Source organism: Mobula birostris, chromosome 21 (genome assembly GCF_030028105.1).
Source record: "Mobula birostris isolate sMobBir1 chromosome 21, sMobBir1.hap1, whole genome shotgun sequence".
In the NCBI taxonomy this organism is placed as follows: domain Eukaryota; kingdom Metazoa; phylum Chordata; class Chondrichthyes; order Myliobatiformes; family Myliobatidae; genus Mobula; species Mobula birostris.
In genome coordinates this window covers 14829839-14857062 of record NC_092390.1, presented here as the reverse complement: position 1 = coordinate 14857062, position 27224 = coordinate 14829839, and the positions used below count along the sequence as shown (strand labels likewise).

Sequence of the window (27224 nt, the reverse complement as noted above, 5' to 3'; positions counted from 1 at the left end):
TTTTTAAGACATTGGGGCAGAATTAGGCAATTCAGCTCCGCTATTCAATCATGGCTAATTTATTTTCCCTCTCAAATCCATTCCCCTGCCTTCTCCCTGTAAGCATCGACACCCTGATTACATCAGTTACATCCTATCTACATCCACTTTAAATATCTTAAGGTCTTATTGCCCTAAATATACCGATCATTGGCCATTATCCACATAAGCCCTCACCATCACACACAGACAGATAAACAGAGGTATAGACACACAAACATTACACTCACTTATGTACAGTAAACAAACAATACATGTACAAGCCAGACAAGTACACATCTTCTGCCAGGTGGGAATGGGGAATTTCCACGTGCCTTCTCTCCCCAAGCCCAACACTCAGAGATCGGGTGGAGTCAAGCAGAGCCAGGAGCTCTGAGCAAACTCACTTGCTCACTCTCAAAATGAGGCCCCCTGACACTCACTCTTCCCTCAACCTCTCATGCTTCCATCACTACTGTTCCCCTAACTCTCTCCCATGCATTATGGTTGTTCATTTCTGACTTAAACATTTTTATAAATGGCTTGGATGAGGAAGTGCAAGAGTGGGTTAACGTTTGCGGATGACATGAAGGTTAGTGGTGTTGTGGATAGTGTAGATGAAGAGCTGGGCTGAGATATGGTGGATGAAGTTCAATCTGGAAAGGTTTGAAAGATTGAACTTGAAGGCAGACTGTAGGGTTAATTTCAGGATTATTATCAGTGTGGAGGAACAGGGATCTTGGGATCCATTTCTGTAAATCCCTCTAAGTTGCTGTGCCATTTGATAGAGTTGTGAAGAAAGTGTCTGATGTGCTGGGCTTCAGTAATCGTGGGACTGAGTTCAGGAACCATGAGCTCATGTTGCATCTGTATAAAACTCTTGAGTATACCACACTTGGAGAATTGTATTCAGTTTTGGTTGCATCAACGTAGGAAATTCCTGGAAGCTTCAGAGGGGATGCATTGATTTACTGGGATGCTGTCTGGATTAGAGAGGATGACCTAAGGATAAATTGAGCAATCCAAGGCTTTTCTCATTGGAGCGAAGGAGGACAAGATGTGACTTGATAGAGGTGTAGAAGATTACAAGAGGCATAGATAAAGTGGCCAGCCAGAGATCTTTTCCCTGAGGCAGAAATGGCTAATATGGGAGTGCATAATTTTAAACTGCTTGGAGTAAAATGTAGGGGTCATGCCAGAAGTAACTATTTTTTTTTTCTCCACAGTGGTAGGTGCATGGAACGTGCCAATAGGGGTAGTCGTAGAGGCCGATACATTAAGGGCATTTGAGTTAGATAGGCACATGGATGAAAGTAGAGAGCTATATGGGAAAGATGGGTGGCAGGGTAGAGATGACAGCAGGTTCGGACACAGCAGCATCTCGGGGTCAACCAAAGGTGATTTTTGTCTTCTGTTTTTTATGATCACAAGACTACACTCCAAGAACTTCAGATACAGAAGGTCTACACCATCAGTGAGCTGCTTGTTGATCAGAGTAGCCAGCTGTGGTGTCAGAAGGGGGAGAAGCCAGCAGTTTGCAGAAAGAGGGGCCTGATTACTCGAAGGCATCAGAGTTGGTGCATGAAGGCAGTGTGCAGTGTAACAGCGGGAGACCGTCTTGGATGTTTCACTTGCAATTGCGAGATCCTGCTGGACATTGAAAATGTAAGATACCGCGGGCCTGTTTCCATCATTTGGTGGCATGACAGGCGGTGTGAGAGCCGCCTGGCCTTGGTTGTAGCGAGGACTAGGCCTTCAAGCAGCAGTCCAGGTGAGGAGAGCCCAGAGGCGGTGTAACTTGGCTTCCGCCCTCGGTTGATGACTGGCCTCTCCCAACAGTGCTGCCCTCCAGTGTTCGATTGGTGGAATGACAGGCTGGATTGCTGGAAACTGTACCAACAATTTGCAGGACATTTCACTCAAGGTCTTGGACTAATATATATGTGCTTTTTTTCCCCACATGGCTATGATTTATTTTAAAAATCGCTATTTTGAGTGTGCTGTGTATGCTTTGCACCTTGGCCCCAGAGAACCACTGCTTCATTTGGCTGTATCCATGTATGGGTGAATGACAATTAAACTTGATTTGATAGGTCTCCATCAAAGGATATGTAGGGTGTTCCTTCCCTCCATTAGCCTGCAGGTCACCCTTGGGCTAAGTGTAGTATCTGCTTAACCTCTCCCCCCACCCCCCAGACCAGGGTGACGTGAAGCCATGAAGCCAGGGTGGATGTTCCTATGAGCAGTCAGTGCACATCACAAGTCCTGGTCCTGCGACCAAAGATGCCAAGCAGACAATCTCTGACGAGTATTGATAACGACTGAGGTCACCGATCTTGGAAAGCTGCAGCCCAGAAGTCAATGGCAAACCACTTCTGTAGAAAAATTAGCCCAAGAACGATCATGATCACGGAAAAGACCATGGCCACCCACGTCATACAACACGGCCCATAAAGAATGAATGCTAGGGGAGAGAATGGCTAGATTTAGAGTAGGGCAAAATGTCGGCACAACATCGTAGGCCGAAGTGCCTGTACTGTTTTATGTTCCATGTACCCCACAATTAACTGTGTGCGTGCACGCGCAAACACACGCGTGAATAAAGTTCCGTTTGTGCGCCAGGTTCCAACTTGTATCTGTATTTGACCTACCCGGAAGTATAAAACTCTGAAGGAGACACTGCTCGGAAAGAGCAGGCCCAGCGGAGGGGCAATGTGGCCAAGGTACCCGACAGTGCTGCCATTCTGCGTGGTTTATTGTGTTTGTACAGCGCAGGCAGATGCCACAATGGAGACAGGAAAACAGCCGGTCAGTACACCGGCCATTACACCACAGTTCCTTACAAGTTTGAAGGGGTGCCACTGCATCACAAGAGGCTCCAAAGTACACAAATCATACCAACAAGTATGGTCCCAAGTTCCCAGAACTCGGCGGCATCCTCAGACCTCTTTGTGGGCGATGAAAGGGAGACGGCCAGCGTGACAGGCACACAGGCTTGCCCAGCATCGGTCAGGGTAAAGCCAAACTGTTCAGATTCGGCCGTGGGCACTTCACTGAAGAGACGCCACTCAAACACAACGAGTCGTCCACACCCTGGGCAAACGATCTGCTGGAGGAACTCAACGGGTCAGGCAGCATCTGTGGAGGCGGACAGGGTGGTCAGACATTTCTGGCCAAGAGCCTGCATCACGGTTGTCAAACGTTGACGAACACAGATGCTGCCCGACCCACTGAGTTCCTTCAGCAGATGGTGGTGTTCCAGAATCCTCCACCTGCCATGTCTTGCATCTCTATTCGACCAGGGGAAGGCTGAATCTGGCTTCAGCAAGTGTCCAAGTACAGTTGAGACCACGAGACATAGGAACGAAATTAAGCCATTCGGCCCATCCTGTCTGCTCTGCCATGCAATTGTGGGTGATCTATAATCCCTCTCAACCCCATTCTCCTGCCTTCTCCCCATGACCTTTGAAGTTCTTACCAATCAAGAAGCTATCAACGTCTACTTGAAATATACCTAGTGACTTAATCTCCACAGCTGTCTGTGACAATGAATCCTATAGAATAGATTCACTGATTAAAGAAATTACCCCAATTTCTGTTCCCTGTGAGTCTATACCCTCTGTTCCTAGACTCCCCCACTATAGGAAACATCCTTTAAATGTCCACATCATCTAGGCCTTTCAATATTTGATAGGTTTCAGTGAGATACCCCTTCATTCTTCTAAACCCCAGAGCCAAATGCTTCTCATACAAGGGAACTGAACAACAGACATGGTTAGAAATGGATTCCACAACAATGTATTTCAACCCGAACTGTCGAGGCATGCAATTCCTAAAGACAAGATACAACTGGGAATTCCTGACAATGTTCATGGAATCTGGGTCCTTTCCCCTCGCCTGCACAGAGATCGTCTCCACCACGCTGGACAGAACAACTTGTCAAACAAACAGCATGAGGGTATATTAAAAATTAGAAGATCTATGAAAGTCTTGCACAGATTTAGTGTGCATTCACCTCCTGACAGGTGACAATCTCGGATACGTATTCCAGTATACTGGAGGTCAGGATGACTCGCCTTAAATTCTCATGGAAATAAGAAATTCTTGACCGCTTTCATGGAATCAGGTTCCTTCTCCCTGCTAACACACTGGATAGAGCCACTTGTCAGTCAGAACATGACGGATATGACTGACCCACACCTCATAACCTGGCAGGAGGGCAGACCCCAGTTGGGTGTGAAAGACGGTGGGGGGGGGGAAATAACTGAGCTGGGCTAAGGAGCGAGAGGGAAGGGGGCATCAACTGAATGGGTGGTTAGGAAGTGTGGATTTAGGGTGTACGTTTGGGAAGGAAAAGGTGGGAATTTTATGAATGTAAGAATATTTAGACAAAAGGAGGGGTTGAGGTGGGTGTTTAGGGAGGGGGATTTCAGGAGAGCACGGGCATTACAGGGATGAGGGTATAAGAAAAGAGAGGATGTAGTGAGAGAGGTTCAGAGGCATTGGGATTTTGGAAGGAGGGGTGGAATATGACTATACTCTCCTAACACCAGCAGGGGTGTGGGTGAGAAGGGTGGGACGCAAGATCTTTCTCTCACCACCCTAGGGTGGGCCAGGGAGATAACACCCATCCACCTCTCACCCACCCATTTCCCAGCATCCAGCCCAAGTCCCATTATAGTCCCACAACACAAAACAATCTGCAGATGCTGGGGTCAAAACAACACTCACAACACGCTGGACGAACTCAGCAGGTCGGGCAGCACCCGTGGAAAAGATCGGTCGACGTTTCAGGCCAGAACCCTTCGTCAGGACTGTAGAGGGAAGGGACAGAGGCCCTATAAAGAAGGTGAGGGGAAGGTGAAGGCTGGTACGTTCCAGGTGAAAAACCAGTAAGGGGAAAGATAAAGGGGTGGGGGAGGTGAAAGGCAGGAAAGGTGAAGAAGGAATAGGGGAAAACACAATGGGTAGTAGAAGGAGGCAGAACCATGAGGGAGGTGATGGCAGCTGTGGGAGGGGGCAGAGTGACATAGGGATAGGGGAAGGGAGGGGGAGGGAATTACCGGAAGTTGGAGAATTCTGTGTTCATACCAAGGGGCTGGAGACTACCCAGACGGTATATGAGGTGTTGCTCCTCCAACCTGAGCTTAGCCTCATCATGGCAGTAGAGGAGGCCACGTATGGACATATCTGAATAGGAGTGGGAAGCAGAGCTGAAGTGGGTGGCAACTGGGAGATCCTGTCTGTTGTGGCGGATGGAGTGGAGGTGCTCGACGAAGCGGTCCCCCAATCTGCCTCGGGTTTCACCGATGTAGAGGAGGCCGCACTGGATGCAATAGATGACCCCAGCAGATTCGCAAGTGAAGTGTTGCCTCACTTGGAAGAACTGTTTGGGGCCCTGAATGGTGGCAAGAGAGGAGGTGTAGGGACAGGTGTAGCACTTGCGCTTACAGGGATAACCATGAGGGAGCTGGGGGAGGGGGCAGAGTGACATAGGGATAGGGGAAGGGAATTACCGGAAGTTGGAGAATTCAATGTTCATGCCAAGGGGCTGGAGACTACCTAGACAGTATATATAGTCCCATCAGCACCCCTGGGATTTTTGCCACTTACACTCCTCCCCCCCCCCCCACCGTTCCCGGGAGGATCGGTTCTCGAGCCCCGGATCGCTTCCTAGACGGTGCTGCCCTGTGTTTGCAGAAAGGGGGCCGACCTGCCGGGAGATTTCCTACCAAGGCCAATGGCTGCCTCCTGCCAAAGGCGCCACTCAGCCAGGATCAGGTGATGGATGGCGGCACCTGGATGAAAGTGGGAGCGCCGGCTGCTACGGAGCTCTCCGTGGCTGCACGCTACCCTCTTCCTCTCCTCGGACCTCGGTACTCCTGGTGTACAACAGCCAGTCGATCCGGCAGCTCACAGGTGACACGTTCAGGAGGTGAGGATTCTCACCTCACCGCGGAGAGTGGGAGACCCAGTCTGATAGACAAACCCAGAAATAACAAGCAGCTGACACCAGTGAATGAGATGACTGAAAGTGATTTGACGCTCTCAACAGGTAACAGTCTCTCTCTCCAGAAACACTTGGTGTGCAACCCCCCCCGCCAACCCCACCCTCTTGTCGAGTGACTTCCATCATCTCCAACATCAGCAGCTCCAGAATTCCCTCCCTGATCCTCTCATTCCCACCGTCCCAAACCTCCCCACCCCCATCCAAGATGCTGTGTAACCCCTCCCTCGCTGGTCCCAGTACTCTGATCACCTCAATATCGCTCCTAGTTCAGCCAGGCTCTCATGAGACACCTCGCAATGTTCCACCTGGTGAAAGGCGTGTCCCGCCTGCAGTCCTCGCCGTGAATCACCGCTGGAGACGAACATCTCTTCCTGGGCTTCAGCGAAGAGCAACGGCCGTAGGGGTATATCAATCCCCTTCCCCTCACTCCCTCCACCCCTCCCGTTCCCTCTCAAACCCTCGCCCCCCACCCCACCCCAGGAATGGTCCAGACTACTCGGCGAAAAGGGACGGTCGTTTCCTCAGGAGTTTGTCGGGATTGCGTTCCCGCTGGTGCGTGGGCCCCCTCCCCCGCCGACCCCCCAGCTTCACTGCCCACTGCAGCTGCTACTGCTACTGCTGCCGCTGCTGCTCCCGCTGCTGCATCGGTCCTCATAGATGGCGATCTCGATCTGAGACGGAGGGTTAAGGAGCACACGGCCGGACCCGAGGCTGGCAAGGGAGAAACAGGAAGCCTGGCAATGCCACTCCCTGACAGCTTCAAGGACGGTGAGGGGTGGGGGAGATCGCCTCTGGCACCGAACTACTTATTGGACATCGAGAAGCCAACCATATCAGTGCGTTAGACGCCACAATCATACAGCCTAGAAACAGGCCACTTGGCCCACCAAATCCACACTAACCCGTGATGGTTTAACGATTAGCTTTGTCACACGTACATCAAAACATACAGTGAGATGTGGTGTTTGCATCAAATCAAATCAGTGAGGACTATACTGGGCAGTCAGTAAATGTTGCCACACTTGCCATGCCAACATTGCACGCCCATTTTTGATGATGTGTCTTTGGATTGGAATGTGGGAAGAAACAAAAGCACTTGGAGGAGACCTCAAGCAGCCACATGGAAAATGTACAAACTCCCTACGGACCACAGTGAGAATCGAATCCTGAGCTTACAGCCAGCGCTGTAATAGCGTTAACCCAACCACTATGCTACCATGCCTCCTCTTCAAAACTAATCCTACACAAGGCTGGTAGGGTAGTGTAGTGGTCAGCACAACGCTTTACAGTACCAGCGACCCGGGTTCAATTCCTGCCTCTGCCTGTAAGGAGCTTGTACATTCTCCCCGTGACGATGTGGGTTTCCCCCGGGCACTCTGGTTTCCTCCCACAGTCCAAAGACGTACCAGTTGGTAGATTAACTGCTCTTTGTAAGTTGACCTCTGATTAGACTAGGATTAATGGGGTGGGGGGCTCAAGTAGCCACCAAGGGCCAATTCCGCACGGTACAAGAACCCTTCCCAGCCCAGACTTCCTTTCTTCAACCCCATTCCCATCAGGTGGAAGATACAAATGCTTGAGAATACACACTACCAGGCCCAACAACAGCTTCTGTCATGCTGGTTTCAAGCTTCTGTACATTAAAGATGAAATCTGGATCTCTCAACTACCTTGTATTGGCCCTCGCACCTGATACGTCCACCTACACTCCACTCTCTCTGTATTCTGCACCCCTTCCCCCTTTACTACTCGAGGTGGTGTGTATGGAACGATGTGTTCGGATGGCATCTGAACAAGAGCGTTTGACTGCATCTCCACACAGGCAACAATAATAAACCTATTACCAATTCAAGTGTGCTTTTTACTGCAACCCCCCCATCCCATCCCTCAATTCCCAGAAAGTTCAAAAGGCTATCAGTGTCTGACTTGAACACATTTGGGTGCTGGTGGTAAGGAAGGCAAATGCAATATTACCATCCATATCTAGAGGGCTAGAATATAAAAAAACATGGATATAATGCTGAAACTTTATAAGGCATTGGTCAGACTGCATTGGAATATTGTGAGCAGTTCCGAGGAAGGATGTGCTGGCATTGGAGAGGGTCCAGAGGAGGTTCACCTGGATGGTTCCATGAATGAAAGGGTTAACGTACGAGGAGCTTTTGATGGCTCGAGGTCTGTGCTCCCTCGAGTTCAGAAGAATGAGGGTGGACCTCAATGGAACCTGCCGAATATGAAAAGGGCTAGATAGAGTGGGCATGGAGAGGACACTTCCTGTTGTGGGAGAGTCAAGGACTGGAAGGCAGAGCCACAGAAATGAAGTACATCCCTTCAGAACAGAGATGGAGAGGAACTTATTTAGCAGTGGGTAGTGAAGCTGTGGAATTCACTGCCACTGTCCAAGTCATTAGGTATACTTAAAGCAGAGCTGATGCGTTCTCGATTAGTAAGAGCAACAAAGCTTATCGCAAGAAGCCAGCAGAATAGAATTGAGAGGGAAATAAGTAAGCCACTATTGATTGGTGGAGCAGACTCGATGGGCCGAGTATGGACTAGATGGGCGGAAAGGCCTGTTTCCGTGCTGTACGACTGTAAATAATTGGAAGATGACATCTCAACACTTATGCCAAATCCTCTTACAATTAAAGGCCAACACATCTTCTCTGCCTTCTTCGCTGCTTGTCGTACTGCTAACATACAGTGGTTAGTGTACAGTACATGAACACTGGGTCCCCAGAACACCAGCACCCTTTAACCCCCGGCCTTCAGATTACTAGCATCGCCCAGTGCTGGCACTCCCTGCACTGATAACCCAAGGGCTGCAATGGCGATGAGTCAGAATTCCCATCATGGGAGCTGTACAGGAGTAGGAACGTCACATTACAGTCATAGAAAGAGTTGGTGAGATCACAGCTGGAGTACCATGCGCAGTTCTAGTCGCCATACTATAGGAAGGAAGTGATTCAGATGGAAAGGGTACAGAAAAGATTCACAAGAAGAGCTTGAGTTAAAGGGAGAGATTGGACAGGTTGGGACTGTTCTCCCTGGAGCGAAGGAGGCACAGAGGGTGACATGATGGAGACGTGTACCATTTTGAGAGAAATATATAGGTCAGTCTTCGTCCCAGAAGAGAGGGGTCTAAACCAGAGGAAGAATGGGAAAGATCCCTCTGAGTAACCTCATACCGGATGGCATGAACATCAATTTCTCTACGTTACAGTAATTTCTCTCCCTCCCCTTTGCCTCCTTTCTCGTTCCCCATTCTTGCACCCGTCACCTGCCCATCACCTCCTTCTTGTTCCCCACCTCTTTCGCTCTCTTCCACAGTCTCCTCTCCTATCACATTTCTTCTTCTTCAGCTCCTTACTCTTCCACCAATCACCTCCCAGCTTCTCACTTCAGCCCCAATCACCCACCTGCCCACCTCCCCTCTAACCTGGCTTCACCCTATCACCCTGAACCTCTTCCCATTCCCCCCACCCCCCAGCTGGTTTATTCTGGATTCTGCCTCCTTCCTTTCCAATCCCAGACCAAAATGCCAATTGTTTAATCCCCTCCATGGATGCTGCCTGACCTAATGAATCCCTCCAGCATTTTGTGTGTGTTACCCTGAGGGGGTGGTGGGTTGTGGGATGAGCTGCCTCAGGAAGTGATCAAGGCAGGTACAATTGCAATATTTAAAAGAAATCAGGACAGGTCCGTGGATGGGGAAGTGGGCGAAATACAGACAAGCAGGACTAGCTGGGAAGGGGGCATCTTGGTCAGCATTAACGAGTTGGGCCGAGTGGTCTGCTTCCGTACCATGTGACTCTAAAATGGCAGCATATCCATTAAGGATACAACCCGTAGTCCTCGCTCGATAGGGTCCGTGATCAGCAGCCCTCGGGGCGCGTAGATCTTCTCGTTTTGTTCCTGAATGTACTTGGAGATCTTCTTCAGAACCTGAGGTAGGGCAGAGGAAAGCAGTAAGATGAGCTTTATTGACTCATACAGTGAAATGCATCGTTGTGTATCAACGACCGACAGTCCGAGGATTGTGCAAGTATCGCCATGTTTCAGAGTAAATCTAACAACATTCAAGTTCGTATATCACCTGTTCAGTGAAACGCAGACGCCCACAATTCAATAACACAAACCCTAAATGTACGTCTTGAGAGTGGAAGGAATCCGGAACATTCGGAGGAAATCCATGCCACTGGAATACCGTACAATCTCCATACAGACAGCAGTGGGAATTGAATCTCAACTGGTGATTGCTGGCATTATAAAGTGATTATGCCAATGGCTACAGCACCATACCACCACACAGTATCAGTAAGAGAGAAACACAGTGTGGACGCCTAAACCTGGGATAGGAACCCTTCTCACAGACAAACACAGGGACTCTCACAGCTGCCGACAGTGTGTCCTGTAGAAATCCCCAAGGTTCAGAAGGTAGACAACAGGAGTTGTCATGAGGAAACATTTTCAGCTTGGTCCTATTTTCCTATTTTCATACAATATACAGGCCACTCAGCCCATCAAATCTGCCAGCTCTCACAGAACAATGCTAATACTAGAAAACTAGTCTTTCATCTAGTCCCAAGTAACTGATCTCCCTCACCTTTGCCACAAGATGGTGCCAGCGACCATCGTGCCTAACAGTGACATCCCGCAGACAGTTCATGAAACCTACGCCTTTTAAATATACTTCTTCCACTAATCTGTGTGTGATCGGAACCTGGAATTTACATTTTGATCGCGTGTTTTTGCGAAGACCGAGCGATCTGGCGGTTTTGCTGTCTCCAAGGGAATTCAGTGCGGTTGAGAACAGCAGAGCGTGAGCCCACGATCGGCTCCAATTCTCAACTAAACTAACTCACCGATTAAAGCATCGAGTACGTTTGAAATCAACGAGGATGAGAGTCATCACTATCTGCCTGCACTCGGCCAGTCTCCCTCTCCCTCTCGCCCGCCGCTGCTATCAGCACTGTCTGTGGATTGTTTAGAGAGGACTCTGCCTTTCACGTCATACATGTTTCTGGCTTCTGGTTATTCTTTTTATTGCTATTTTGCGCAATTTTGATTGGAGTGGACTGTCTCCGTGGTCTGCAGTCAACGAGGGGCATAAACTAAACTCAACTTTCCTAAACAGTTTCAAGGACCCTGCAGTTGGATGTTTAATATTCTGTGTGTTTTTCTGTCGTTTGTGTGATTTGTTCTTTACTTGTGTGTTGGGTGTCTGATGTTTTCTTTGAACGGTTTCCATATTGTTTCTTTGTTTTAAGGCCGCCTGCACAGAAGAATCTCAGGGTTGTGTACTGCATATATACTTTAATAATAAATGTACTTTGAACTTTGAAGCTCCTCTGATTCTGGGGGATACATTTACAGAGGAAAATTAACCCACTGACCCACACCCTCTTCGGGATGTGGGAGGGAATCAGAGCACCCGGAAGACACTCACACGGTCACAGGGAGGACATGCAGGCTCCACAAAGACAGCACTGAGGTTGGGATTGTACTTGGGCTATGGAGCTGTGCTGTCCTGTAAACAGCAAATGTCAGTGACCTGGAAAGCACATCCGAATGAGCAAGGAAAGCTAATTCATCGAGTTTCCACCGGAAAACAGGAGGGAACGAACAGGGGGACGGCTACAGCTGCATGGAGTGGAGGGGAGAGAGGGACCAACCCAAAACTCTCCAAAACAAAAAAGCAAGCACAGGCCCAGGGAGCAGAATGGTCCTTTTGACACTGCCGAGGCCTCCATCGGTCAGAGTCCACCATGGATGTTGCATCCTGGCTGTCTAAATATGCAAGCCTGGGCAGTACGATACAGAGCACGAGCTGTTGCCCGTGTCGCAAGCTCCCCCTCTCCACCCTGCTGATGATCCCAACGGAGCGGTAGAGACTGATACAGTTTGGCACCAGTAGTATCGCAGGAGCTGCCAGCCAGTGCTGAACTCAACGTAGGACTGCCGCAAGGACCCCAGCTCTGGATTTTTCCCTCGGGGTTTACTCCCGAAGCCTTCCCCTGTGAGTGGATACAGCAGCGAGGCAGCGGAGGTTTGAGATCAGAGTTCTCTTTCTCCTCCTTTTGACAATGCTGCAGTTATCAGTTGTAAACGCTGTGGTGCTAATTATACATTCTCAGAAGCAGAGACCCGGGATCTCAGCAGGCCATTCCTCCTCCAACGACACAAATTCAGGGATTCCCACACTCCCCCCCCCCCCCATCAAATGGACCTATTCCCCACCCCCATGCCAAACCCTCCCCTCCCACATCCACCCAGTAACACTGCCCCACCTACATATCCACCATTATCCAGACACCCTGCATTCTATCCAAACAACATTCCCTCTACAAACCCCAGTTCACGTCTATAACATCCCACCTGTACACATTCTAGCACACTCATGGGTACAGGGGGGGGTGGGAGAGGGGAGAGAGGGGATGGAGACAGACAGGGAGGAATAGTTTGGAGTAGTTGGGTGGAATGTAGAGACGATGGTCCGTCCCAAGATGACTCCACTACATTGTACCCAGGAACTCTCCAACACCTGGAACTGCACAGCCTGCCCAGGTCCGAACACCAGTCTCACCCCCTACCCCTCCAACAGGCCCAGCGAACAAGAAACCACCAGCGGGGCAAAGAGCCGAAGCACCGGGTGTTTGTGGTGGAAAACTGGGGGTCTTCCCCCAGCACAATCACTCAGGACCTGAGCCAATTGCTTGTGGTTTCCTCCGCACTGCCCTGAGCCAGTCTCGGTACTGTAGGTCCCTGGTCCTGGCTGGGAGTCGGACAGGCTGGTGGGGAGGGAACACCAGTCCCAGGGACGGAGCCAGTGGACCTACAGCCTTGGTCAATATCCCCCTGGTTATTTCCGCTGATGCGAAAGAGTTGTCTCATTCCCAATAAAACATCAGGGAGGTGGCAAGAAAAGGGATGGCACAGACTGGAACATAAGGTTTAGGAGCAGAATTGGACCATTCGGCTATTGACCCTGTTCCACCATTCACATTTTATCATGGCTGATTTATTAACCCTCTCAACCCCATTCTCCCGCCTTCTCCCCATAACCTTTGAACCCGTAACAAGAACCTGTTAACCTCTGTTTTAAATATACCCAAATGGCCTCCACAGCCATGTGTGGCAATGAATTCCACAGATTCACCACCCTCTGATGAAAGCAATTCCTCCTCAGAGGCTGAAGGGCCTGTTTCTGTGCTGTAGTGTTGATGACTCTCAGGCTATGTCCACACTAGACCGGATAGCTTTGAAAATGCCGGTTTTGCCTAAAAACTATAGGTGTCCACACCAGAAGTTTTTGAAAATACCTCCATCCACATTAAAGCAGATATTTGGGCGAATCTCCTACTGGGCATGCGCAGGACACACAGAAAACAAGCAAAGAGGAAACGGTATACTTGGTGCACGTTTGTCTAGTTACAGACTAGAAAAACTTCAAAGGAAATTGCCAAATGAAAGACTTGGTGCGCGTTTGTCCAGAAAAATTTCCTACAGCCACAGTCTCTTCACCGATGAAAGGGACGACAGCTACAACTAAATGCAACAAGGCTTGTTACTGGGTAAAAGTGAAATTTGCTGTTACCTCATTTACTTTTGCCATGTCTTTGTGTATTATTTTGCTGTATTTAACATGTGCAATACAACGAGTTACTGGGCAAAAGTGACAATTGCATCTATTGAATGTTTGCACAAGCAATACATTAATAAAGCACCTTGTTAAATGTATAAAACATGTCTGCATCAGTGTTATCTTGTATTTCCATACAATGTTACCTTGGGCTGTTACACATCTATTGTCAGATATTGTTGAAGTGTTGGAGGTTGCGTTCAAGAAAACAATGAAATTCCGCGCTGCCGCCACCATTTGTTCCGGCACGCCATGACAGCGGTTTTAAAAATAGCCGGTTACCCCGTACACACTACGCTGGATGGTAGGCGTTTTCAGATTTATTCACTCTGGAGACCGTTTCTGAAAAGCTCTATTTTCCGGGGAGGAAAACGCCGTTTCAGTGTGGACGGAGGGTCAAAACGAAGAGAAAAAGCTTTGGTTACGGAATTATCCGGTCTAGTGTGGATGTAGCCTAAGACAACCCATCGGTTTTAGGGATGGGCCCACACCTTGTCAGTAGAATCTTCTCCTCACCTCTACCCCAGCTCCGGCCTTTCACACCAAAACATGGTGCGAAGTTCTAGCTTCTCAGACCAAAAGAAAATGTTCCAACATCGAACTGGTCTGCCCCTTTCAGTCCTTCGCCCTGACAATTCCACATTTCGAGGCTGGGATGCAGTAACACTGACCACGGGCTGTGACAATGCTCTGCACTGTACTCCCCACGTAAGTGTCTGACCACCACCCTTCTCTAACCCTGGAACGGGATCACTCTAAAAAAAATACAACCCACAGCTCTGAATTTCTATTAACTTAAGGGCTGATTATATTCACTGTGTGGGGAAAAACAAAAGCCTCACTCCTGGAAGTTCCCCATCCGTGACCAAAATTGGCCTTTCATCTACATATGAAACTCTACTCCCCTAAAGAAGAGAAGCGAGCGAGAGGTCTCATGCAGATCACGTTGCTACCAACAATGACTTTCTGTTCTATGTAAGCAGCTCAGTTGCTGTGACCCAGGATATGGGCCCCATGTACTGCGGTCTCTTGTTGCCCAGGGAACGTTACCACATCCCAAGAGACACGCTCTGCGTTAATACAGCTCCTCCCCATGTTACAAATGCCCAGCTGAACACCACCCAGGATGAATGCAATCAGTACTTTTCCCCAGGGTTGGAGAAACCAAAAACTAGAGAGTATAGGTTTAAGGTGAGAGTCACAGAGCAATGCTGCACTGAAATAGCCCATCTAGTTGATGACAAGTTATTATTCCGCCTGGTCCCATTGACCCATCCGTGGACCACAGCCCTGCATAACCCTCCCACCCACGTTCCGATCCAAACTCGCATCCACGACTTCCACTGGCAGCCCACTGCACACTTGCACCAGCCCCTGAGTGAAGAAATTCCTGCTCAGCTTTCCGTTAAACCTTTCACCCTGAAACTGTGTTTCACCTAACCTCAGTGTAAAATAAAATCTGCATTTCAGTGGAAAGGAATCAGTTAAAAGAGGTATTTAAGAGGTTTGGATAAATACATGGATGGGAGAGATATGGAGGGCTATGGTCCACATTGGAGACCATATCAAGACCATGTTCTAGTTTCAAACAACCCAAGTGGAAAGAGTCTGCATTTCCATAAGACCATAAGAGATAGAGAAGAATTTGGTTATTTGGCCCATCGAGTCTGCTCCACCATTTCATCATGACTGATCCAATTTTCTTCTTAGCCCCAATCTCCTGCCTTCTCTGCCTATCCCTTCGTACCCTGACCAATCAAGAATCTATCAACCGCTGGTTATAATTTACATAAAGACGTGGCCTCCACAGCTTCACCACTCTGTGGCTAAAGAAATTCCTCCTCATCTCCGTTCTAAAAGGACAGCTCTCTATTCTGCAGCTGTGTCCTCTGGTCTTAGACTCTTCCCACCATAGGAAACATCCTCTCCACATCCATTCTACCAAGGCCTCTCATTCTTCCGAATCCTAGTGAACACAGGCCCAGAGCCATCAAACACTCTTCATATGACAAGCCATTTCTTCCAGGAATCATTTTTGTGAACTTCCTTTGAACCTTCTCCAGTTTCAGCACATCCTTTCTAAGATAAGGGGCCCAAAATTAATCACAAAACTCCAAGTGAGGTCTCACCAGTGCTTTATAAAGTCTGAACATTGCATTGAAATGAATGCTAACATCACATTTGCCTCCTCACCATAGACTCAACCTGCAAATTAACCTTTAGGGAAGCCTTCCAAGTCCCTTTGCACATTTTTTTTGTATTTTCTCTCCATTTAGACATTAATCTAGCCTTTTATTTCTTCTACCAAAGTGCATGACCATACACTTCCCAACATTGTACTCTGTCTGCCATTTCTTCGCCCATTCTCCTAATCTGTCAAAGTTTGCAGTCTCTTTTATTTCCTCAAAACTACCTGCCCCTCCACTTATCTTCATATCGTCTGCAAACTTTGCAACAAAGTCATGAATGCCATCATCTAAATATTGACGTATAACATGAAAAGAATCGGTCCCAATACAGACCCCCATGGAACACCACTACTCACCAGAAGCCAACTAGAAAGGGCTCCCTTTATTCCCACACTTTGCCTCCTGCCAATCAGCCACTGCTCTATCCACTCTAGAATCTCTTTTGCAATACCAGGGCTTCGTAGCTTGTTAAGCAGCCTCATGTGTGGCACCTTGTCAAAGCCTTCTGAAAACCCAAGCACACAACATCAATCGATTCTCCTTCATCTATCCTGCTTGTTATTTCTTCAAAGAATTCCAACAGATTTATCAGGCAAGATTTCAGTGAAAAAGAATTGGTTAAAAAGGACATTTAAGAGGTTTGGATAAATACATGGATGGGAGGGTATGATCCAGGAACTTGGTAGAATAAGAGTTCAGCATGGACTAGATGGGCTAAACGGCCTGTTTCAGGGCTGTAGTGCTCTGTGACTAAATGGGAATAGCTCACAAAGACACCTTGGACAGCATGGACAAGTTGGGCTGAATAGCCTGTTTCAGTGCTGTATAACTCCACGGACAAAAGGCAATTTAGCACAATAACAAGCAAGTGGTAGGGCTGGACTTGGAAGCCTAGAGGTAGGAGTTAGCCCACTCCCCAATCACCCGTAAATTCATGGCCTCCATTCTAATCCCTGTGCAAAACACTCAGAGCCTCCCACGGGTCTGCAATACCTTCTCGTAGCGCGTCTCCATACATATAAAGATGACGTAGGCAGTGACACAGGCCAGGCACCCTTCGAAGTAGGATGTCCCTCCAATTTTCTCAGCTTCAGCGTAGTAACTGTTCAAGGTCTTCACCGTTTCCTCAAAATAGTGCCTTTCCACCTGGAACAGAGGAACAGCGATCGCTTAGGAACCTCGGTAACTTTCTAACCAACTCATTCATGTAGGAATCACATTTGGATAAATTGTTAAACCTTTTTAGTTTATGGACGTTGCTGGCTTGGCTAAAATTTATTTCCCTAAGAATTTATTGCTCTAGGAAGGTGAGGGTGAGCTGCCTTTCTGAACCACTTCCAACCCTTAATGATAGAGTTAAACAGCACTACAGCACAGAGAAAGGTCCTTCAGTCCGTGCCGAATTATTATTCTCCCTAGTCCTATTGACCTGCAAGTGAACCATAGTGCTCCAAAGTCCTCCCATCCATGTATTTAACCAAACTTCTCCTGGTGAAGTTCTCCCACGTTGCTGTTGGGGAGGGAATTTTAGATACAGTGATGGAGAAGAAAGGACGATTTATTCCCAAATCAGGACAGTGTTGGACTTGGAGGGCAGCCTGCAGGAGGTGGTGCTCCCCTGCGTTTGCTGCCCACGTCCTGCTTGTGACGGAGGTCCTGAGTTTGAGGGGAGGTGAGAGTAATCTGGCCAGCTCTTGCGTCCACTGTGCTTCGATGGTGGAGGGAGGGGATACTGCGATGGTGAGTGAGGGAATAACCCAGCTGGGCCCCAGTTTCAAGTGTCCACATCACAAGCAGAGAGTATCATTGATGCACCATAGAAAGCATCCTATCGGGATGCATCACAGCCTGATACGGCAACTGCTCTGCCCATGGCCACAAGAAAGGCTGGTGGACACAGCTCAGCACATCACATGCTCTTCCCAATGGGTCCCCTTTCCTCGATCCACCTATCGGCCACCAGCTTTTGCTCCGTCCTTCCTCCTCCTCAACTCACTGCACTCACCTAGATTGAGTGGATATGGAGAGGGTGTTTCCTATAGTGGGGAGTCTAGGACCAGAGGGCACAGCCTCAGAACAGAAGGAAGTCCATGTGGAACAGAGATGAAGGGGAATTGCTTTAGCCAGACTGTGGTCAACCTCTAGAACTCATTGCTGCAGACGGCTGTGAAAGCCAAGTTATTGGGTATATTTAAAGCAGAGGTTTTCAGGTTCTCGATTACAGCATCAAAGGTTACAGGGAGAAGGCAGGAGAATGGGGCTGAGAGGGAAAATAAATCAGCCACGACGAAATGGCAGAGCAGACTCAATGGATTGAATAGTCTAACTGTGCTCCTTTGCCATATGCTCTTATCATCTTATCTCCAAAGATTCACCACTCTCTGGGTGAAGGAATTCTTCTCCTCTCTGTCCTGAATGATTAAACTTATGTTTTGAGACCATGACCGTGGGTTCTACACACTCCCACAAAGGGAAACATCATTGGCGTGTCTACCGTGACTGCTCTCCAAGAGCATTCTACACTGCAGCGAGTATACTGGAGAATGGAAGGGTGTATTTAAAGCAGAGATAGCTTCTGATTAGTAAAGATAAAAAAAAACCTTAATCCCACGGCAGAGCAGACTTGATAGAATGACTGGCCTAATTCAGCCCCTATTTTTTTTTCTGTGGAGATAAGGGAACTGGTATGACATTGGGATCATACAGTAGGTTTGAGGGGCCAAATGGCCTTTTCCTGTTGCGGTTTAGCAGAGCAATGATGGTAGTTACCCGGCTCTCTAGCTCCGGGGGGAACTTGGACTGGAACTGACAGAGAATCCCGTCGGTATAGTCTCGCTGGATGAAGACCTTGGTGGCCAGTGAAGCACTTGGACGCAGCTCCTGTAGGTTGTGAACCTGCGGGCAGTGGGGAGAAAAGCATAGGGTTAACGTGACAGCATAGCAAACTCCCAACACGACCCGGAAAAGGGAATTAGCACTACAGGTCGAGTGGGATAGGAGGGAGAGGGAGGGCAGGGTGGAGACAAGGGGTGGGGGGGGGGAGAAAGACAGAGGGAGGAATATTTGAGCAGGAGGACTGGGGAAGATGCTGAGGGACAAGATATTGGTGTAGAACCGGGAGAGAGTAGTGAGGGACATCACTATCACTGGCCAAATAAAAGGTGGTGATGTATCAGCACATAGGAGGGAGATTGAAAATCTGGTTGAATGGTGCTATCACAATAGCCTCTTACTCAATGCCAGCGAGACCAAGAAGCTGACTTTTGACTTCAGGAGAAGGAAACCAGGGGTCCATGAGCTAGTTCTCACTGGGAGAATCAGGAGTGGAGAGGGTCAGCAACTTTAAATTCCTCAGTATTTCATTTCAGAGAATCTGTCCCAGGCCCAGCATCTAAGTGCAATTACAAAGAAGGTATGGCAGTGCCTCTACTACTTCTTTAAGACGTTTGCAAACATTCAGCATACATCTTCTAACACTTCAACAAACTTCTACAGATGTGCACCACGGCCTGGTAAGGAAACACCCCGATGCCCTTGATCCTGTTACGGTTTTTGAATTTACTGAGTATGCCCACAAGAAAACAAGTCTCAGGGTTGTATATGGTGGCATACATGTACTTCGATAATAAATTTACTTTGACCTTGAACTCTGTACACGAAAAGGGGGTTAGTACTGGAGATGGGGAGGCAGAAGGATCAAAAGGAAAAACAGATTTTGGCACTCTTAAAATAAAACTGGAATGTTGCAGAAACACTCAACAAGTGGGGAGAGAGACAGAGGTAACGTTTCAATAAACTTGTATCTTAGGTTTCAGTACTTGGTAAGGTGGGAGAGTGATGGGCAGAACAAAGGGGATATTCGCGATAGGGTGAGACCAGACGTGTTAAGGACAGACAAAGTGGCATTATCGGATTCAAACTGCTACATTAATTCTTGGCCAGATAACGTGCTGAGTCCGGCACAATTTTTAATCAGAATATTCCGAGCCTGTCCTTTGTCAGTGCATATTTGGCAAAGGTACAATGACAACACAGTGGTTAACCAGGGTGATATCCGTCTCTGGTGACTCACAGACCTGACTGAACAAGCCAATGACCCAAGTTTTCATCCCATCATGGTATTTGTCATCTGGAATGTTAAAAAAAATGTCTAGCCTCAGTCATGGCTAGGATAAGACTACAGGCTGTCGTAAAAACAAATCTGGTTCACTGCTGAAGGCCCATCAAAGACAAAAAAAAAAGTTCTACAGATTTACAGTGGAGAGCATTCTGACTATCTGGTATGGAGGTGCCAATGCACAGGGTCGCAAGAGGCTGGTTTTAGACTCAACCAGCCCCATCACAGGTACAACCCTCCCCAGCACTGAGGACATTTTCAAGAGGTGCTACCTCAGGAAGGTAGCATCCATCATTAAAGACCCTCATTTCTACCTTCATGGAGGAAGTACAGGAGCTTAAGCACTGACATTTAATGATTCAGGAACAGTTTCTTCCCCTCGGCCATCGGATTTCTGAATGGCCGACAAACCCATTAACACTGCATTTCTATAGCTCTTGTTATTGTTATCCACCACTGATACTGCCCTCACCTGTATCTCCTCCTTTTCCTGGACATCCGCACTCACCCCGTCTCCTGCTGCCTTAACCGTGATGGAGTTCCTCTTGTACTCACCTACCGCCCCATGAGCCTCCACATCCAACATTTCATTCTCCACAACCTCCACCATCTTCAACAGGACCCCACCACAAAAACACATCTTCACCACCCCCCCCCCTCACCTCTCTGGTTTCTGCAGGGATCGCTTCCTCCATGATTCCCTTATCCATTCGGCCTTCCCCACTAATCTCCCTCCTGACACACCAATCCCTGCAAGTGAGAAAAATGCCCATTCACCTCCTCTCTCACTTCCATTCAGGGCCCCAAACAGTCCATCCAAGTGAGGCAATACTTCATCTGCAAATCCGCTGGGTCTATTGTGTCTGGTGCTCCTCATGTGGCCTCCTCCGCATTTCTGAGACCCAGTGTAAGTTGGGGGGACCGCTCTGTTGAGTACCTCTGGTCCATCCTCCAGAAGCAAAATTTCCTGGTGGCCAACCATTTAACTCCTATCCCCATTCCTGTTCCACAATGACACCACTCTCAGGGTGAAGGAGCAACACCTCATATTCCATCTAAGTGCTCTGCAACCTGATGGCATGAACATCAGTTTCTCCCTCCGGTAATTTTTTTTTTGATTTCCCCTTCCCCCTTACCTCTTCTCCTCATCTGCCGATCACCTTCCCCTGGTGCCCCTCCTCCTTCCCTTTCTCCCGTGGTCCACTCTCCTCTCCTGTCAGATTCCTCCTTCTCCAGCCCTTTTACCTTTCCCACTCATCTCACTTCACCTGTCACCTTCTAATTTTTCCTCCTTTCCCTCCCCTCATCTTTTTTAAATTCTGATGTCTTCCCCTTCCTTTCCAGTCCTGAAGATGGGTCTCGGCCCGAAACGTTGAGCATTTATTCATTTCTATAGTCGCTGCCTGACTGGCTGAATCCCTCCAGCATGTTGTGTGTGTGTTACTACTGCTCGTGCACTGTTTATGTATTTATTTCCGTGACATATTAATGTTTGTGTCCTGTTCTGCACTGCTGCTGCAAAACAACAAATAAACCTGATTCTGATTCCAATTCGAATGCTCTGCAGGGAGGAAATCTGCTCTAGCCGAACTGTGGCACCCAGCTGCCGTAGGAAACAGCCCAGCAAGTTTATTTCGGGTCCAAATGGGATGAGCCATGGAGATACAGCAAATCCTATCCACTAAATATAAAAGTACAAGGCAACGAGTGCAGGAGTTGGTGCATTGTGGTTCACTTGTACAAGGCTTTGGTGGGACCACACTTGGAGTACCGCGTGCAGTTCTGGTCCTTCAGCTGAAGGAAGGACGTCATTGCTGGAAAGAGTTTATACAATATTCACGATGTTACCAGGCAGGATAGCTTAGAGATATAGAGCACAGTAACAGGCCCTTCGGCCCAACAAGTCCATGCCAACCAAGATGCCCCATCCAAGCTCGTCCCAATTGTCACCATTTAGAATTATACAGCAATACAACATAGATACAGGCCTATCTACTCCAGTGAAAAATGGCCCAACAGGCTCAACTTCCCTCCATAACTCAGTCGGTCAAATCCAAGCAACATCCTCATAAATCTCCTCAGATTAATGCCATTTTTTTTCCATACAGCATGGTGACCAAAACTGAGCACAATATTCCAAATGCTGCTTCACCAATATCTTGTATCACTGTTTCATGACATCCTATCTCTGCTACTCTGGTTTAGAAGATTAGGGGCCAAGTGCCTCCCTCCCTTCTTAAAGAGTGGAGTGGAGTGACATTTGCAATTTTACAGTCCTCCAGAACCTATTGATACTGATATAGAATCTATTGAAAGATCATTACTAATGCCTTCACAATCTCTTCAGGAACTTCTTTCAGAACCTTGGGTTGTAATCCATCTGGTCCAGGTGACTTGTCTACCTCCAGACCTTTCAGCTTCCCAAGCAGCTTCTCCCTAGCCATGTCAACTACATACACTTCTGCCTCCCGACACTCTCAAACTGTTAAAACTTCTGGCACACTATTTGTGTCTTTCACAGTGAAGATGGATGCAAAACACTTTGCCATTTTCTTGTTTAAACCCTCCCCAACATCTCTAGCAAACTTGGCCACAAGGAGATGTGTCCCCGTCAGGTCCAAGTGTAACCAAACCCTTTGAAACAGGTCATACCTTCCCCAGAAGAGATCCCAACGATCCAGAAATTTGAAACCCTGTCCCCTGCACCAGTTCCTCAGTCACACATTTACCTGCCAAATGATCCTATTCTTATCCTCACTGTCACATCGCACAGATAGGGAGCTATCCAGGAATTACTACCCTGGAGATCCTGTTTTTCAATTTTCTACCTAGCTCCCTAAGTTCTCTCCTCAGGATGTCCTCCCTTTTCCAAACTAAGTCATTGGTATCAAGACCTCTGGTTGCTCACTTTCCCCATTTAGAATGCCGTGGACCCTACCTGAGACATCCCTGGCCCTGGTACCTGGCAGGCAACACACCACCCGGCTGTCTATTACATCCACAGAATGTCGTATCCACTCCTCTAACTATGGAATTCCCTATCAGTACTGCAGTCTTCTTCTCCACACTTCCCTCCTGAGCCACAGTACCAGGGTCCCAGTCACTGTCGAGTTCCCTTGGTAGATTGTCCTCCCCATGACAGTATCCGAAGTAGTACTGAGGGAAACGGACACTGGGGTACTCTGCACTGGCGGCCCATTTCCCTTCTCACTCCCAACTACCTGCCTTCTGCATCTTAGGGGTGACTACCTCCCGTAGCTCCTCTCTATCACCCCAGTTTCTCCCATGAGCAGGTCATTGACCTGCAGCTCCAGTTCCTGAGGAGCAGCAGCTTGGTGCAGAGCTGGCTGTCCAGGAGGCTGGAGGTCCCCCAGAATTCCCAAATCTCCCACGAAGAACAAATCCCCTGGAGCCATCCTCACTGCTCCAACTATGTACTAACAGACCAAGAATGAAGAAGAAACTTACCTCACCCAAGCCTGATGCGCTAAAGCCTCCCCACTCTAATACTGGTTCACTCACATAATGGCTGCTCCACTTGTCCGTACCCTTGCTAATGAATATTATGGAATAACAGAGAAGACTCGATGGGCCAAATGGCCTGACTCTGCTTCGACGCCTTATGGTCGTTTTGTGGGGAGAGAAGGGATTAGTTTATTCGGATTTGATTATCAGTTTCATTAATATAACACAACAGTGAGAGCTGAAGGGTCTGCTCCTGTGCTGCACTATATTATGTTCTATATTTCATTTTCCTTAAGTTTAATTTGTCTCTACGTTGGACGCTACGATAACATAGCGGTTAGCGTGAAGCTGTTACAGCTAGGGCCGTAAAAGTTCAGAGTTCAAACCTGGTGTGCTCTGTAAGGAGTTTGTATATTCACCCCAAGACCACGTGGGTTTCCTCTGGGTGCTCAGGTTTGCTCCCACAGTTCAAAGATGAACCAGTATCTAGGTTAATTAGCTATTAGAAATTGTCCCATTGTTAGACTTGGGTTAAATGTGGGGGTGGGGGAGAAGAGTTACTGGGCAGCTTGGCTGAAAGGGCCTATTCTGCAAGGTATCTCTAAATAAAAAATACATTTAAAAAATCTCTTAGCATTATAATGAGTGGCACTAGTCTGATACTGAGAGTTAGTCAAAGCATTATAGCAGAGAAACAGACCCTTCATTCCGTCTAGTCCGTCCCAAACCGTTACTCTGGCTAGAGGGGGGGGGGGGAGAAGAGAGAAGGAGAAAGAGAAAGAAAAGGAGAACTAATTTAAGCTTCGTTGGAACGAACGGGAGTACGCACGCCGGGCTTTTGAATGGAAGCCCGATCGTATGTCAGGCATCCTTAAGTCAGACGATAGAAACCTGGACACGGTCTGAGCTTGGCGGATGCCAGCCCATCGCCAGACAACTTGCAGCGGCAGACGGTATTAACCAGTCCGCGGGGGCCATATAGTGAGCTATTTAGACGCGAATCTTCACAGCGAAAAAAATACAGTTTCAACAAAATACAGTGCACAGCTCTGCTGCCCGTTGTCTGACTCACAGAATCATTAGTACAAAAAACAGCTAAAACATTTATATTGATCACATGTTCCATTACCAAGTACAAAGGTTCATTTCTATAATCCAATCATTCTCTAGATTGCAAATAACGAGCCTGTCTCTCCGTTGATCTTTTATAACGGAAACACTGTCAGTTTAATAAGCCCTTCTAATGTATTTTTTTATTGTTATGTTGGTGCCACATTGCTGCCTTTGGAGTGCCTTTCACAAAATAAAAATGGAGAAACGATGCACGGGTGTAAAAATAAATGTACCAATACAAAATTTATATTGCAATCACAGCGTGTGTTATTTCTTAATACAGGTGTTCCAGTGCAGGCCGCATTCTGGAAATGGCCCGAACCAGAGGGATTGTTCCCATTATTAAATATGACTTAACCACAATATATCGCCTTACATCCTATTGCATGCAAAGAGCGAGATAATTTGGTTAATATTTTGCGCTTTTTTAAAATTGCAAAATAAATGTGTAATTCCTTCTACCGGCTGTGTGAGCCATTAAGGGGACTACACTCCTTCAGACTGAGCAAACGCCACCTTACCTCGGCCATTTCCGCACCGCAATCCGCCCGCTCCCCACCGCCTCCCGTAGTCCCTCTGGTGATTGACAGGCGAGGGCTGCACCTGCAGCAAAATTCCTGGGGACCCCCGTCGCCCAGGGCAACCACTTTGACTGGCAGTCGCACCTGCGCCGCCGACAGTCCGAGCTCAATGGGCGTGGCCAGTGCGTGATTGGCAGGCGGATGAGCGGCGTCGACGCAAGTTTAATGGTTGGGCTACTCTTATAATGGTCCGTCCAAAAATGGTGCAGTGGCGCTTGCTATCAAATAAATCTCCAAATCCACGAATTTACATCAAAATAAATTATGTAGATTTATAGTGTGTGTGTGTGGCGGGGGAATTCTCAGGAGCCTATGAGAATGTTGAAAATCCTCAAACTCTTTGAGCAGATTGCAGTCACCGACTCGTACAGTTTTAGACCATACGACATTGGAGCAGAATTAGGCCATTTGGCCCATCGAGTCTGCCCTGGCATTGAGTCATGGCTGATCCTTTTTTTTCCCCCTTCCTCAGCCCCATTCCCCATTGCCTTTGATGCCTGGCCAATCAAGAACCTATCAACCTCCACCTTAAATACACCCAATGACCTGGCCTCCACAACTGCCTGTGGTAACAAATTTCACAAATACACCATCCTCTGGCTAAAGAAATTTCTTCGCACCTCTGTTTTAAATGGATGCCCCTCTATCCCGAGGCTATGCTCTCTTGTCCTAGACTCTCCCACCATGGGAAACATCATTTCCACATCTACTCTGCCACAGCTTTTCAACATTTGAAAGGTTTCAATGAGATCCCCCTTCATCCTTATAAATTCCAGTGAGTACAGATCCAGCGCTATCAAATGTTCTACATATGATATTCCTTTCATACCTAGAATCATCCTTGGGAATTTCCTCTGAACCCTCTCCAATGCCAGCACATATTTTCTTAGATGAGGAGCCCAAAATTGTTCACAATACTCAAGATGAGGCACTCACCAATGCCTTACTAAGCCTCAGCAACACTTCCCTTCTCTTGTATTCCAGACCTCTTGAAATGAATGCTAACATTACATTTGCCTTCCTCACCACTGACTCAACCCACAAGTTAACCTTCAGGGTGTTCTGCACAAGGACTCCCAAGTCCCTTTGCGTCTTAGATTTTTGGATTTTCACCCCATTTAGAAAATAGTCCGCACATTTACGTCCACTACCTAAATGCATGACCATGCATTTTCCAACATTGTATGTATTTCATTTGCCACTTTCTTGTCCATTCTCCTTCAGCAGCCTACCTGTTTCCTCAACACTACCTGCTTCTCCACCAATGTTTGTATCATTTTCAAACTTGGTCACAAAGCCATCTGTTCCATCGTCTCAATCATTGATATACAGCATAAAAAGAAGCCGTCCCAACACCGACCCCTGTGGAACACCACTAGTCACTGGCAGCCAACCAGAAAAGGATCCTTTTATTCCCACCCGCTGCCTTCTACCAAAGAGACAATGCTCTACTCATGTTAGTAATTTTCCTGTAATACCATGGGATCTTACCTTGGAAAGCAAACTCATGTGTGGCACCTTGCCAAAGGCCTTCTGAAAATCCAAATATACAACATCCACTGCCTCCCCTTTATCTACCCTACTTGTAATCTCCTCAAAGAATTCCTACAGGTTCATCAGGCAAAATTTTCCCTTAAGGAAACCATGCGGACTTTGTCCTATTTTGTCCTGGGTCACCAAGTACTTCATAACCTCATCCTTAACAATTGATTCTGACATCTTCCCAACCACTGAGGTCAGGCTAACTGGTCTATTATTTCCTTTCTGCTGCCTCCATCCTTTCTTAAAGAGTGGCTAGGTAGATGAATGGTAGAGGTTTTAACCAACCAGCTCCAAAACCTGGACCTCTGCACCTCCCTCTGCAAATGGATCATTGACTTCCTCACCAGGAGACCAGAATCTGTGCAGATTGGAAATAACATCTCCACCTCACTGACAATCAACACTGGCACACCTCAAGGACGAGTGCTTAGCCCACTGCTCTACTGTATCTACACCTACAATTATGTGGTTAGGCACAACTCAAACACCATCTATACATTTGCTGATGACGCAACTATTGTTGGCAAAATTTTAAATGGTAACAAGGAGG

The 27224-nt window shown here is 47.8% G+C and overlaps 1 protein-coding gene across 1 annotated transcript; it reads right to left on the bottom strand.

Annotated features, from left to right (window-relative positions):
* Positions 1 to 6520: 6520 nt before the first annotated feature.
* LOC140185892 (golgin subfamily A member 7B-like) lies at positions 6521 to 25243 on the bottom strand. The gene is made up of 5 exons (XM_072239697.1): positions 25073 to 25243; positions 18626 to 18751; positions 16850 to 17002; positions 9869 to 9970; positions 6521 to 6699 (listed from the first exon to the last, which is right to left on the bottom strand). The coding sequence occupies exons 1-5, from the start codon at positions 25079 to 25081 to the stop codon at positions 6616 to 6618; spliced, it is 474 nt and encodes a 157-aa protein (XP_072095798.1). The 5' UTR covers positions 25082 to 25243; the 3' UTR covers positions 6521 to 6615.
* Between the last annotated feature and the right edge of the window lie 1981 nt (positions 25244 to 27224).

What these genes read in the sequence shown, in the direction of transcription:
- LOC140185892 (XM_072239697.1), bottom strand. An exon ending in CCCCGGAGCTAGAGAGCCGG is followed by an intron (nt 17,003 to 18,625) that starts GTAACTACCATC and finishes CCTCTGTTCCAG; the next exon opens with GTGGAAAGGCACTATTTTGA. An exon ending in TGGAGACGCGCTACGAGAAG is followed by an intron (nt 9,971 to 16,849) that starts GTATTGCAGACC and finishes GCCCTACCTCAG; the next exon opens with GTTCTGAAGAAGATCTCCAA.